This window comes from Tyto alba, unplaced genomic scaffold, assembly GCF_018691265.1.
Source record: "Tyto alba isolate M040663 unplaced genomic scaffold, T.alba_DEE_v4.0 Super-Scaffold_8, whole genome shotgun sequence".
NCBI classification, from domain to species: domain Eukaryota; kingdom Metazoa; phylum Chordata; class Aves; order Strigiformes; family Tytonidae; genus Tyto; species Tyto alba.
Window position 1 is genome coordinate 6,358,982 of NW_024881329.1, and position 13,397 is coordinate 6,372,378.

Here is a 13,397-nt window from a genome sequence, read left to right on the forward strand (position 1 = left end):
GAGGCAAAAAAAGAGAGCTTAAGATGTAAAATCATTACACATGTTGTTTCTTAAACAGTCAGATTTATGCTTATTTTTGTGTAATAAGCTGTGTTCATATTTTATTCTTTGCCAATTATTAAGGGCTGGTCTGGAAATGCTACCACTGTGGTGGGCAAAATCCCTGTGTAATATCCCTGCGTATTCTGGTACGGGCATAAACAGTTATTCTGCAATTATCCAGTATTAGCATGTGAGTGGGAGGATAGTTTTATAAGGCTAGTAAAGGTATGGTGCGATCCTGAGCAATCTGTACCAGATGACCCTTTGGATCAAACTGAGAAGAAAGCCATTTTGCTGTTCTTTATAGTAAGCAATACTTTTACCTAACACTTTCTGTTAGGACCTCATTTAAAATTTGTCAAACAGCTTTTTCTTAAATTTCTTCTCTTCTAAGCACTCCATTCTTATTGGGAGTAAAATATGCTTCAGATGGACATAATATTTTGATACCGACACTTTACGTCAATATTGTTCTATTTATTAACTGAAAATTGAAATAATTCCAGTATGGTCGAGATTAAAAATGTCTATGGTCTACTGTGATGAAATTTCACCAACGTTGGATGAAGAAGTGTGCTCTGTGTTAAATCTTTTGTCCATAGACTAAATGTTTGCTATTTATCATCTTATATTTTTCTTTCCCCCACCTCCTTACATGGAAACCTCTGAAATCAGTAAGAATAGAACATCTTGAAATATGCACCTTTCAAAGGGACTGTCATGTGTTGAAGATATTATTTCAGGTTTAGACTTACAATACCATTTTACAGAAATACATGATTTTTAAATCTGAGAATTCAGGGATGTGTCAGTTGTCTAGTGTATTATGTAGCTACTGGATGAATTTGGGCACCAGATTGTGTCCAAATACCTTATGTGGACATTTATATCAGTCGTGTTCTCTTGCCCATTTTCTTATTATCAGTTATTATGCGAAAAGTTAACTTACATGGAGAATTATCATCCGTGCTGATGATTGCTTAGCTGGATTTTGCAAAATGAAAACGAGTTTATATCAGCCAGACACTTTACTTGTCTTTAACTTTTCTTCCATGCTCTTGGAAAAAGCATGAAAAATAGCATCCTTTCTTTCCTCTCCTCAGGTCAAATGAACTGGGGCTTCTTCATTCTGTAACAGGTGGCTTCATAAAGCTTCTGAAGGATAGGATCTCTTTCATTATTGAATCCTCCTATATTCAAAAGAATCAGGTTCTCCTTTCTGAACCATGAATTTAATTTCTTGTTCTATGATAAGAAGCATTGTGGTCCTTTTCCATTCTGGACTCCAGATTTTCTACTGAGAGTACCTTATGCATTAGAGAAGACCAACAAACAACTTGTGGAGATGAAATACCTATTCTCTCAGACAAGACACGTCATCCACTAGTTTATTTTCAGAGGATACCTGGGCCATAAGGATGTATTTCCACTTACATTAGGAGGGTATCTACATGCTGCTCATGAATGTCAATGCCAATTAATTTTTGATAGCCAGGCCTGCATCTGATGCATGTAACAGTTGCACTTTTGTTCTTGCAGTGGGTGAGGGACAGTGGGACATAAGTGTGATGTGCATTTGCCCATAAAAGATTTTAAGGCCCACCAAACAAATTTAAATCCTTCATAAATTTACTGGAACCCTTATTTGATTTTGGGCAAACTGAATGCTGCAGTAACAACTTCCCAAGCACAGTTGAGTGACCTTTCTAGAGAAAATATACTATCAATGCTTCTCTTGACCCATTGTTTTTTGATCTATCTAGTTTGCCATTAACGTGAGGTCAATATAACCTGTTCATATGCTTGGAATAATAATAATAATAATAAAAAAAAACCCTGCCAAAAGGAGATACATAGGAGTAAAAATATCTGTTCTGATCGCTTAGCTATAAAATTCCTTCTGAAGCTTTTTCAGGGTTTCACTTTAGCTACATTTTATTTGTAGATTATTCACAAGTTTATCTAGAATCATAGATTGCTTGGGAATTGGTTTTATTTCTTGTAGATAATTGTACATGCAGCTGATTTAGATTTTTCTATCCGAGTTCTGCTATTATTAGATAAGGTATTTACACTGGACCAGTCTACAGTTTTTCCATTTGCCCATTTGGTCCCTTGAGTGCCTTTCAGTTGGTACAGTTCTGTTGAATCCTCAGCCACTCTTTCTAACTATTTCTGATTTCAGAAAAAGGTGGGGCTCAGAAAGTCATCCTTGCTGGGTTTCTTGCAGTATCAATTCAGCTAATACACTCCAAATGTATCAGCCTTTCAGTGACACCAATGCTGTAGCTGTAGGGCCCAAGCAGAATCAAAAATATTAGGGATAACTTTTATTATTTTATTTTTATTTTACAGTTTATTTACCTATAAAACTGAAAGTTGGAAAGATCCTAATTCTTGTAAAGGCTGTCATTCTGCCTCCATTCCATAACTGTACATCATTTGCATGGAGCTTAAACTTGTCTCATCTTCATTATGGACATTGCAATCTTCTGGGGAAGAACAGTGTGGATGTGCTGCCTAATGATGGCAAGACTTGGAGAGTCTTTTCATTAGCAGTGAAGGAACGTTGTGCTGGACCATGTATGCATCCAGGCCAGGGACAGGCTAGATTATCAGGAGGAAGAACATTCAGTCATTTCTACTTGCTCCACAGATTAGCCTTATCTTCTTGTTTCCAGCCTAAACAATAGATTTAGAATTCTTTGCTGAGAGCATGAAAGACCTTGGCATTGAGCCTGATGTATATGCTTCATGCACTGTAAGAGGACATTGATTTGTTGAGAACAAATTCCTTTAAAATTCAGATGCTCTTATACTGTAGTCTTTGAAGGTGAAAATGCTATGTTATAGAGTATTAATTTTTCATCAAGGAAATGTATTGTAGAAATTCAAGGTTTAAATTTAAAAAATATTAGAAGATGCTTTTTTTCATCTCCATTGTAACTTAGACCAAGTTTTAACAAAAATGCAAAGTAATTTTCAGAAACAATTGAAGATAAGAAAGCCTTCCTTTTCTAAAGGCAACTAAATAGATTCAGCTCTGTACCTGGTCTAAGATATTGTTGTCCTGTGTGATGTTTGATTCTTTAGTGAATAGAAATGGATAGAATGACAAATTCTTAAATGTTTGATAGATTAAAAAATTAAGGAAAAGTGTTTGTTCCATGTCTCATCTCTTTCTGTCTGTGTTCATAAAACCTCTGTCACTCGTACTGTGTTGACAGGGGTGCTGCTACTGCTGGGATGTGATAGCATCTTCTAGTTTCCTGTCTTAGTGAATAAACACATTTTCACCATCACTAGCAAATGCTGCCTCCTTCTCCAGTGGCAATAATAGTGTTGTTCTAATCATATACTGCTGTGCTTGATCACGATTTGTCACCAACACCTTCTCTGCAGTCCACAGCCCTTAGTTACCATGCTTGCTCATTGTTAGTGTTGTTCCTTCTGTTCCATTGCACAGCTCCTTCTTAATCCGTTCAAGGCTGAAGCAAAGATTGATGTCTGATGTTGCAGATGACTAATGTTTTCTGGTCCATCTTTCTTCAGTTCTTGTTTCACCTGGGACATTTCCCAACACAAGTTTCTTCAGTACTCTGTAAATGGGTATTTTCAGCTCATAGATTAGTAGGAATATTATTGTTAGTGGGGAACATTATACATTAGAAGAAAGATTTTTGATAGAACCATTCATTCATTTCTTAATTCTTAAATATATTGCCACTGTTATTATTATTACTCTTCAATTTTAAAGAAAATCTGTTTTATGGCATCAAATATACATGTGCTGACATTTCTAGGCATACCAAAAACCCTCAATTTTTTTTGTCCCCGATTTTTAACACTACTAGTCTGATATTATTAAAAATTAGACTAGAATAATAATTTTAGAAAGGAAAGTGTGTGAAAAATTCCCACAGTTGAGTTTTTGAGGGCAAATCGAACAATTGTGCTCTTTCTAGCTGAAAGGGTGAAAGCTGAGATGCAGCAAATTTCACGTCTATGGTTGGCAGAATGAGGAGTCTGAGCCAGAGAAGTTCATGAAGGGCTTGACTGGTGGTATCACAAAACTGAGAAGTGGCAGTACTCGTTGCTTTTTGATGCTTTCTATTTTTAACTTATCACTCAAATACTATGAGTCATCTATTATCAAGGGAGATGAGCCCTTTTTACTTCTCCTTCTGTGTTTTTGACTGTACAACACCTTCTCTGATACATGTAGTCTCAATACCTATGTATCAGCATACGTGACTTGTTCTGCCATAAACTCATTTCCTTCCTCATTCTCATCCACATTAGCCTGGAAAGTAACATCTCCTTCTGTATATTAGAAGCATTATAACCTCCATTATTTAAGAAAAGGGATTAATTTAAAGAGGAGTGAATGAACATGGGTAGGGACATACTATAAAATTTGTTTAACTGTGAAGCAGATTCTTTGCTCCTCAGTCATTATTGGCCCAACTATTTTTCTAGTTTCAGAGTTATGTTGTTTTCCATTAGCTGTGGATCTATCCAGCAATAATTTGTCCTTGCCTGTATTTTCTCTCTTAAGGCTACATGTATTGCCCTTACTTAGGGAACTAAAGAAAACTGTAAAAGATTAACATATTCAATGAAAAAAGTGTTGAAGTGGCTTGTTTCTAACAAGGAAAATCCTTGATGATGAGTATCTCAGGCATGAAGTATGATCGTCAGAAGCACGGAGAGGACTGGCCTTAGGGAAAAAAGAGCCCTGGCAAGCACTGCACCTGAGAAATTCAAATCATAATGCTCATTTTAGAAACTGGAGGATATATGTAGGCTTGTTAGTATTGTAGACTAATAAATGATGCTTTCAACTTTTACCTCTGAGATCCTTTTGATGTAAGAGAATAGCCTATGTTTTCACATTGTATTGTTTCTTTGCAGGAGTCAGAGAGTAATAAGTTATGTTCCCTATATTCCTTCCGAAATACCTCTACCTCACCAAATAAGCCCGACGAAGGGGGTCGTGACCGCAGTGAGCTAATGACCAGTGTTAACTTTGGAACACCTGAACGCCGCAAAGGAAGCCTTGCAGATGTGGTGGACACACTAAAGCAGAAGAAACTAGAAGAAATGACCAGGACTGAGCAAGAGGGTATGTGTTGGATAAGACTGATACAGTTTCCCCACCCCCAAACCCTACAATTTTTATGGCGTAAAGAATGTGTTGGGTATCAAGAGCCAGAAAATTGCATAATTGGCAAAGGCTAGGATAAAGTTATTCACAGGTTACCATGGCAATGAGATCCATTAGGGATTTTAGACAAATATGCCAGTTTTTTAAACTTTCTAAATTGTGTTGGTTGTCTGTGAGTCAAAGCAAGAACATCGGTTTAGGTGAAAACTCAACTCTTACTTGAAAGGTTATGATGAATTCTTAACAGACTGTAAAGTTGTGAGGGATATTCTTCAGTGGTATTGGTTCTTGTTCTTTTAAAATATAAATGTTTATTTTAAACAATAAGAATTAATAAAACATCAGCTGCTTTGTTTGGCCTTAGAAATTCTCATCTTTCATCACCTTAATGACCCAGCATCTGTGGCTAGAAGAATGGGAAACGGTTTTTTTGAGAGTGAAGAGTACCTAGTTCTGACTTATATATCTAGAGCTGCAGCTGAAAAAATAATGTATTTTTTTATAATCTGCTCAGATACTGTTACAAGAGTTAAGAGAGAGAGATAAAAATGAGGACAAATCTTTGAGCTCTGAGGCAGTTTATGTATTCCTTCCTTATTTGGATATTTTCATTAGCTGTTAAGATTTTGGCCTTGATAGGAACTAAACAGAACTGGAGAATGAGTTTATCAGTATATGTGTGCACATGGTCAGGGTCCACTACGAAAATCTCTTCCCATGTCAAGTAGTATGAAGTCCTGGTTGCTTCTGCAGCAATACCTTCTCGTCTGTGAGCTCATACATGAGTTTGAACCAGGGAAGATGAGAGTGCAGGAGGCTCTGAAAGAGATAAACAGATGTGGAAGCACCTGTGTGGAATCTGTTATCTTTATTTTACCAGTGTTGTATTGTGGCATTAAAAATAACCCAGGAGGAATATTTGTAACATAGTAGAACCATAAGGCAGTAGAACTTTGTGATCCCTTTTTTCTTTGAAATATGAATGGGTTCAGAATGGGTTTCACCACCTCAGTTTGATGGTATGGTCACAGTGTACTTCACACCGGGCACTTTAGGATCCCTCAGTTCCATGTAGCAATGTATATTTCAATTAAAATTAATGCTGATACAATAAGATGTTTAAATATGGGATAGAATCATGTAGGGATGGAAGTAGGCTTTCAAATTTCTTGGCATAATTGTTAAATGCCAGCACATAGATAAATGTGTTCTATAGGTGTCCTTTCTGAAGCTGGTGAAACATCTCTAAAGAGAGAATGTCCCAGATTCTTTACTACCATCTGTCTGTTTTCAGCTGTAAAGATCACTCTTTTAAAAATTGCTTTCTTAGCTTTGGTGGTTAGACTAGGAAAACTATTTTAAATGTTACTTTGGCGAAGTTGTTTTTTACAGACAGTAACAGTCGTTCGACACTCCATGCTAATCAAAGGTCTTGGCTCATACTTTGCTGCGGGAGTATACAAGTTGCTGTTGATTGTAGTGACACCACAGCTAAGACTTTTCCAGGAGTATACTGAATGGTGTGCTAATAAAAATGTGCATCAAAAAGTTTAAACATAGTATTTTACTGTGAGGATTCAAGCATTTCATAGCTTATTTTTACATGAACTCCCAAGAATTTTCTGCACTTCCTCTGTATTGGTATACACCAGTTGATTTAAGAGAGGTATGTGCACAGCAGAGAGATCCCTCTCACTGAGTCTGAGCCTTCCATGCTGTATATTCTCACCAGCTGTGAAATAAAGGTGATTTTTGATCTATAAAAAAATCCATGTTATACTGGAAAACTATTCTAAAGTCTACCTGTAAACTCAAAGGTAATTGACTGTATCTTCATGTTATGTTCTTTTTGATTCATCCAGCATTTTCTGTAGAAAAAAAAGTCACTTCCACTTTCTAGAAAATAATTAATCAAGATCTGACTGGTACCATATAATCTAACATGGAAAAATCATTAGTAGAAGGATTAGAAATTCTTCAGGATATTACGCTTATGGAGGTCAGTAGTTTTAAATTTCTGTGTGGACTAGACATACCAAAATTCTTACGACAGATTTGAATACCTATTTCAGTATTCAGAGGTTTCTCAATGAAAAAAAGGTAAACTTTCCATACTTGTTTGATTGGAATAAAATAACATTTAAAAAATAATTACTCTTTTAAGACTCTGATCCTTGATGAGACTGTGGGAGCTGCAACAGACTCAGTGCAGTCAGCTGGAGAAATGAGATTTGAGATTATGAAGATGTTTTGCCATATTGTAGTCTCTTTTAAACAACCTAATTAATAGCCTAATCACACATGTACCATACATGATGCTCTTTAACATCTATCCTTTAAAATAGGTTTCTATGGAGTTCTTTTCTTAAAATGGTATGCATTCAATGCTGTTGAGAAGCCCTTTGTGTAATAAGTCCTGATCTGCCACAAAATTGCTTACCCAAATTGAAAAACATCTGCTGACTTTTTGAGCAAATAGATAGCATATTATAATTGTTTTAATGAATGTAATGGGGAAAAGACATGTATTTCTACTGTATACTACTGTGTAAAATCTGTGGGGCTTGAAGTCTTGCATCACTCCTTTGAATAAATTAATAGTACATGTGAGGATCTTTTATAGGGAGGAGCTCCATGACCATCAGTGTAGCTGTGGGAATAGGCTAAGATACGGTTATATGTCAAGTTAATTGCAGAGTCAAGAGTGGAATAAGGAACTGAAGAATTCCAGTCATCTGCTTGAACCCCCATGCGAGTACAGCAACAAGTGTCTTTTAATGTTTTTATAGTAGCTTTCTGGTCCATCTATAGGAGCTGAATTTGAGTAATATGAGTTGCTGGTGTCAAATACTTAAATAAATATTTTGTGTTATACCTTCAGATATTAGGTGTCTGTTATGCTTGTATATACTACTTGTAGTCTCCGTTGTATCTCATAACATTGGAAAAGAAATATATACTGAAAACCTTTATAGTGTCTAAATAGATATATTTAATCAGAGTCCTTTGGCTTCTGAAAATAAGTTGTCTAATGAGAATTTCATCTGAGCAGCTGTGACGGAGGAGGTCAACAGGCATTGCCTAAGAGAATATGGCCCAGCTGGTTAAATCTGGTTGTTGTAGTGATTTAAATGGTCAAGTGCTGCTTGTAATCCAGGACCGTCTGTTTGTAAAGGAAAGAGTGAGTGCTCCAGCATAATGTACAGCTGTTTTAATCTCTCTTTAATAATAGTGCTTCAGCCAGTGTCATGCCTTGTGTTTAATACTGGGAACACGAGAGCTTCATACAGGACTGAATATACCTTAGGTATGTTTTTAACATTATTTGCAGTTTGAACAAAGATTACCAACATCACAGGTTAAACAGTATGTTTTGACTTCATGGTCCAGTACTTGCATACTTTGTACATTAAGGTGTTCCTGTGTCTTGATTCAGGAATGAGAAAATTGATGAGAAAATTGTAACTGGGAAAAAAAAAAAAAAAAAAGAATGCTACAAATATTTAGAGTTAATTTGAGTATGTAAAGACTTCACTGACATGTGTTCTCATAAGACAGAAGAGGTCAGATATGAACAGGTGTCTAATTTAATCAACAACACTGGACTCTAAGGCCTCTTGGATAACTTCAATGCATCCATCGTCTTAGTTTTTCTATGAGCAGGAGGATTGTTTTACTGGCTTTTTTTCTTTGGAAGTATCCTCCTGTACAATCAAGTATTAAATCTCTTTACAACTCAAATGAAGAGTTTATGTTAGATAGCACAGTCAGACTGCTTCTTTCCCTTTCTATCCCCTTTCACTAAAAGACCTTTCTTTCAGAGTACTGCTTGTATTACTTTTGTGGGACAGGTTTGCATCGCCTGGGCTGCCGGAATTCTAGGCGGAGAATTGGCTTCCTGACAACTATCCTACTGTACTTCATCATAAGCCTCTATGAGCAATAATTAGTAGTACACATCTTGTCTGTAGCTAGGAGAGCAGATTTCCCCCTTTCAGATCTGGAATGTTAGGTTGGCAGGTCAGCTGGCACTTCTGAGCTGGAAACTGGGCATGTCATTTCTGCTAAGTGCTAAGCCCTCATTACTCAGGGCCTGGATTCCTAATTCACTTTTGACCTTGATTCTGAGCGATGTATACAGTATCATTTTTCAACCAAGCTCAGTTCACAATTCTAGCACAAGCTTTTTATAAACTGTTTCCCGTTCTTGCTTCCTCCTTGAAGACCATAGTTGAACATTCAGAGATCAAAGATTTATATGTATGCATGTCGGAATAATGAACATCTATATAAAGAGTACTATATTCATAAATTTCCATCTATTCTCTGTCATGTGCACCTGTTTGTACTCTCTCTCTTTGGGTGGATATATATGTAACTCATAGTGATACATAATACGTCTAAAGATATCTAAATTAAAAATTAAGGATTCACATGTATTATTCATTTTATATGCAATAGGGAAAATCTTACTACACTACTTGGTCATGGTGGTTTTTCTGATTTTGTGTTTTGTTCTTTTTTTTCCCTCCAGCTTCATTAGTTAATAATTGAAGTCTTTCTTTTATATTGATTTAGAATAGATTGACACTTCCTCTATAAAATTTTCTATCATGCCGGTACGGACAGTATACTCAAACATTGCACACACAAATATGTACATATTTCCTGGTCACTTCACTGAGAAGTAAATAAACTTTCACATCCTATGCTTTATAACTGGACACTGGTAAACCATGACGTTGTAATTTTATGCAGGTTTTCTTGCTGTTGGCGTTTTATTGTGTTGTTTTTTCTTGTTGCTTTTATTTATTTATTTACTTATTTTTAATTAAACTCTGCGTGCTATATTGTATTAAGTGAATGGGGATTTTCAGTTTTGTATTCTTTGTTTTAAGCCTGCCAAAGCTGAGAACAGAGTTCAGGCATAGACACTTGTTTTCTGGTATAGTTTTAAGCACAACCTCTGAGGACATTACATGTCAGGAGTTCTCTTTTGTGGGTCAGATCTAGAAGTGAACTACTGACCTTCTGTGGGCAACGAATATTTTTGAATGTTTTTTAGAAGTTTTACTGAAATTTAGTTCAAGTTATTTATCTTGTGGTGTGCTCTATACCCACACTTTCCACTGATGAAGGCACGATCCCCGGTTGTCTTCATACACCTGACTTATATAGACCCCTGTTCTTTATTCTTTAGTTTTCTTAGTGCCTACGTATATTTTGTTCTGTTTCAAGGATTTAAAAGTGTTAATGGGATTTGGTATTAGGATTATCCAAACTAATTGTTAAAAATTAATTAATACTACTGTTCTATTTTTGGTGATGCCTATGGAATTCATAAATGGTAACCAGCGTTCCTGCTAGAAACAAGCTCTTTGCATGTGAAAAAACTCACCTTCTTCCAAATCCTTTAATCATCTTTGAAAATCTTCACCACACCTGCTAGGTACTGTGCTCATCGTGTTTCCCTTTTCTTCTTCTTAAAAATAATTTTTGGTAAGAAAATTCAGAATCAGTTATTTATATAGTTAGTTTAATACATATCTTTTACTTGCTTTTTGTTAGTAGCTGTGTACCATAGTATCTAGGCTGAGGAATTTTTCTGCTAAGCTCCAAACATGCTTCCAAAATAAAAAAAGAAGAGCCCCATATCACAATAAATAGATGATCGAGGTCAGACCAGAGGAGAGATAATGAGGCACGTTTTCTTAAACTGCTCTTTTCTTGAATCACTTATCTCCTTACCTTATAATTAAATGATACTCTTTTTTTTTTTTTTTTTTTTTTTTTTCTTTTTCATCCAGTGATCTTGGTAAAATCACATTGGTCACTCCTTTTGTCTTCCAATTTATGTTGCTGTTTTAGAAAAATATATTCTTCTATTTAGAGAATTTTTATAGATCATAGAATTTCTAAGAATTCATTTGTTGAAGTGTACAATGAATCCCCGTGCCTTATGGCGTTAATTTAGAACTTTTTAGGAACATTAACACAAAGAAAGTTGTTTATAGGGTTATCTTCCCAGTAACCAAAAGAAGATGTAGCCTAGTTTCTTTCTATCTCATGTATTTCATTTTTCTATCAAAAATTCATTCTTGTTTGAAGCAGAAATAACTTCAATGAATTTGTTTTAGTGACATTTAGAATGCAACATATGTTAGGTAAATATTTTTTTTTTATTTGCAAAGGCAGACCCCGCCTATGTAACCTTACCGTATCTTGTCATTAATATTTTGTCTCTTTTTTAATTTATCCTTCCAGGTATATGAGAATTTATGCATCTTTTTATTATTTCCTGTCATATCCTTTAAGTATTTCAGAGTACTGTTTTGTGATTATATGCTCTCTGACAATTTTTTTTTTAAGAAACTGGCACATGTTGTCATCTTCCCACCTTATCTTTGCATTTATTATCTGGTTGTCTACACTACAACCTTGCCCACTGTTGTAACATTTGAGCGTCTAGTCATTACTCACAGTGTGTGGATTACAGTGTAGTAATTCTTCAGCATTTTTCAGTATGTCTCATGCTACATTTGAAAGTTTCTCTTCAGTATTTTTTTGTTCAGAAATTTGGTCATGGTGCAGAAATGGGGCACAGCTCAGGCTTTTCCATAGATATCATAGAATCCATAGATATCTATATGAATAAATCAATAGATTATGGAGAATATCTTTTCAGTAAAAAGTTTTCATGTCCCTTCAGTTCTTAGCTCTAATTCAGGATTATCAACAAGAATGTGGTGAGTGTGATGGTAGCATTTTTTCATAATAGGATCTGCTGGAAGTTGAATGGAAGTAGCCATATGAAGACCTGCCAGGTGAAAATACACTTTGATTACTAGTAGGCGGTTACCTAGATGTAGATTCTGTCATTTAATGGAGCTTCTACTTTTCTAGAGGTTCAGTTTCCCAGTGTAGGTTGTTTTCTTGTTGAAGCTTTTTGTCTTTGCACATCTACAAATTTGTTGCTTTTGCTAATAAACAGAGTTGATCATAGCTTGAATCCTGTTTTGGGGAGAGTCTGAAAGTCAGGTCTCAGTTCTGAAGATTGGGACATCCCTTCTAGTTATGATAACTCTTTAAAGTATTTTTGGGTGGATGTTTACTTTCACCATTTTGAGATGCTCATGCTACATTGGGGAGATGTCTTTATTCATCCCTGAATCTCTGAGATAAGTAAAATCTCTTTCATTAGAACAAACAGGCTTTCAGCCTTTCCTCATTGTCTCTGAACTTGAGCTGTAGACAGGGACAAATTAAACTGAAACAGGCTGAAATCTCAATGCCAGCATCTACTGACCATTCCAACTTCTTTCTCCCCAGTGACTGTTTTTTCCAATGTCTTACCTTCAGGGGTCATCTCATCTTTTTCTTTAATCCCACTGTACCTCTCAATTCTGACATTGTTCACTGCTGGATACAATTTAATTTTTATTGTATGATAAATTGTTTCCATGCTTCCATTTTATATAATTTTCTGCACAATTCTCTTCTTCATTTTAATCTGCTTTTTAGACATGGTAAAATATCTGATATCTTTACGCTATTAGTATGTCATTAGTATTAGGAAAGCATTCTTTAAAAAGCATATTTAAAAAGCCAGCTTTTTCCTTAGGGCAATAAGAAAGGCAAGTTCAGTATGAATGGGTACAACTGATATTGGGCTCTGTGATGAAGAATGTAAGTGAGTAAATAGCTGTAAAAATGCAGAGAGTTGCTTCAGTGCATGATCTTGGCAGCAGAAAAATAAATTCAAACTTCATTGGTTTCTGATGTACTGTGACACAAACGATATTATGATCAGATCATGCTTTAAAATGGGAATTGAAATACATTTTGTAGTCATCAGGTTAATAGTAGGGACTAGACTGCAATACTTCCCTTCCTAAAATTGCTAATGTAAATATAAAAATATGAGGGAAATATAGGACTCGAATATGGCCAATCTTGTGTGCCATTGTATTTTCCAAGTTCTGTAGGGTGAATGGCCTCAGATTTCTTCGGTGATAAACTTTAGTTTTAGTTGGTCTTATTTGCTTTGCCATTCCTGCTGTTTTGCAACAGGACCTAAAAGTGCTTTGAGTGCTTGTGACTGGGGTAATGAATGAAAATATCGTTCCAGCACTGAGAGTATTGCATTAGACTGAACAGTCACCTTACTTGTAAAAGCACTATTAGAGAG

General features: G+C 35.6%; 1 protein-coding gene across 6 annotated transcripts in view; it reads left to right on the plus strand.

Moving 5' to 3' along the window:
* The window catches only part of SOX6 (SRY-box transcription factor 6), a 337,003-nt gene that overhangs the window by 114,975 nt on the left and 208,631 nt on the right, over positions 1–13,397 (plus strand). For all 6 annotated transcript variants that reach the window (XM_032984902.2, XM_042784521.1, XM_042784522.1 and 3 more), the window contains one exon: positions 4,957–5,167. In XM_032984902.2, the coding sequence (XP_032840793.1) occupies positions 4,957–5,167 (211 nt within the window). The remainder of the gene's footprint in view (positions 1–4,956; positions 5,168–13,397) is intronic.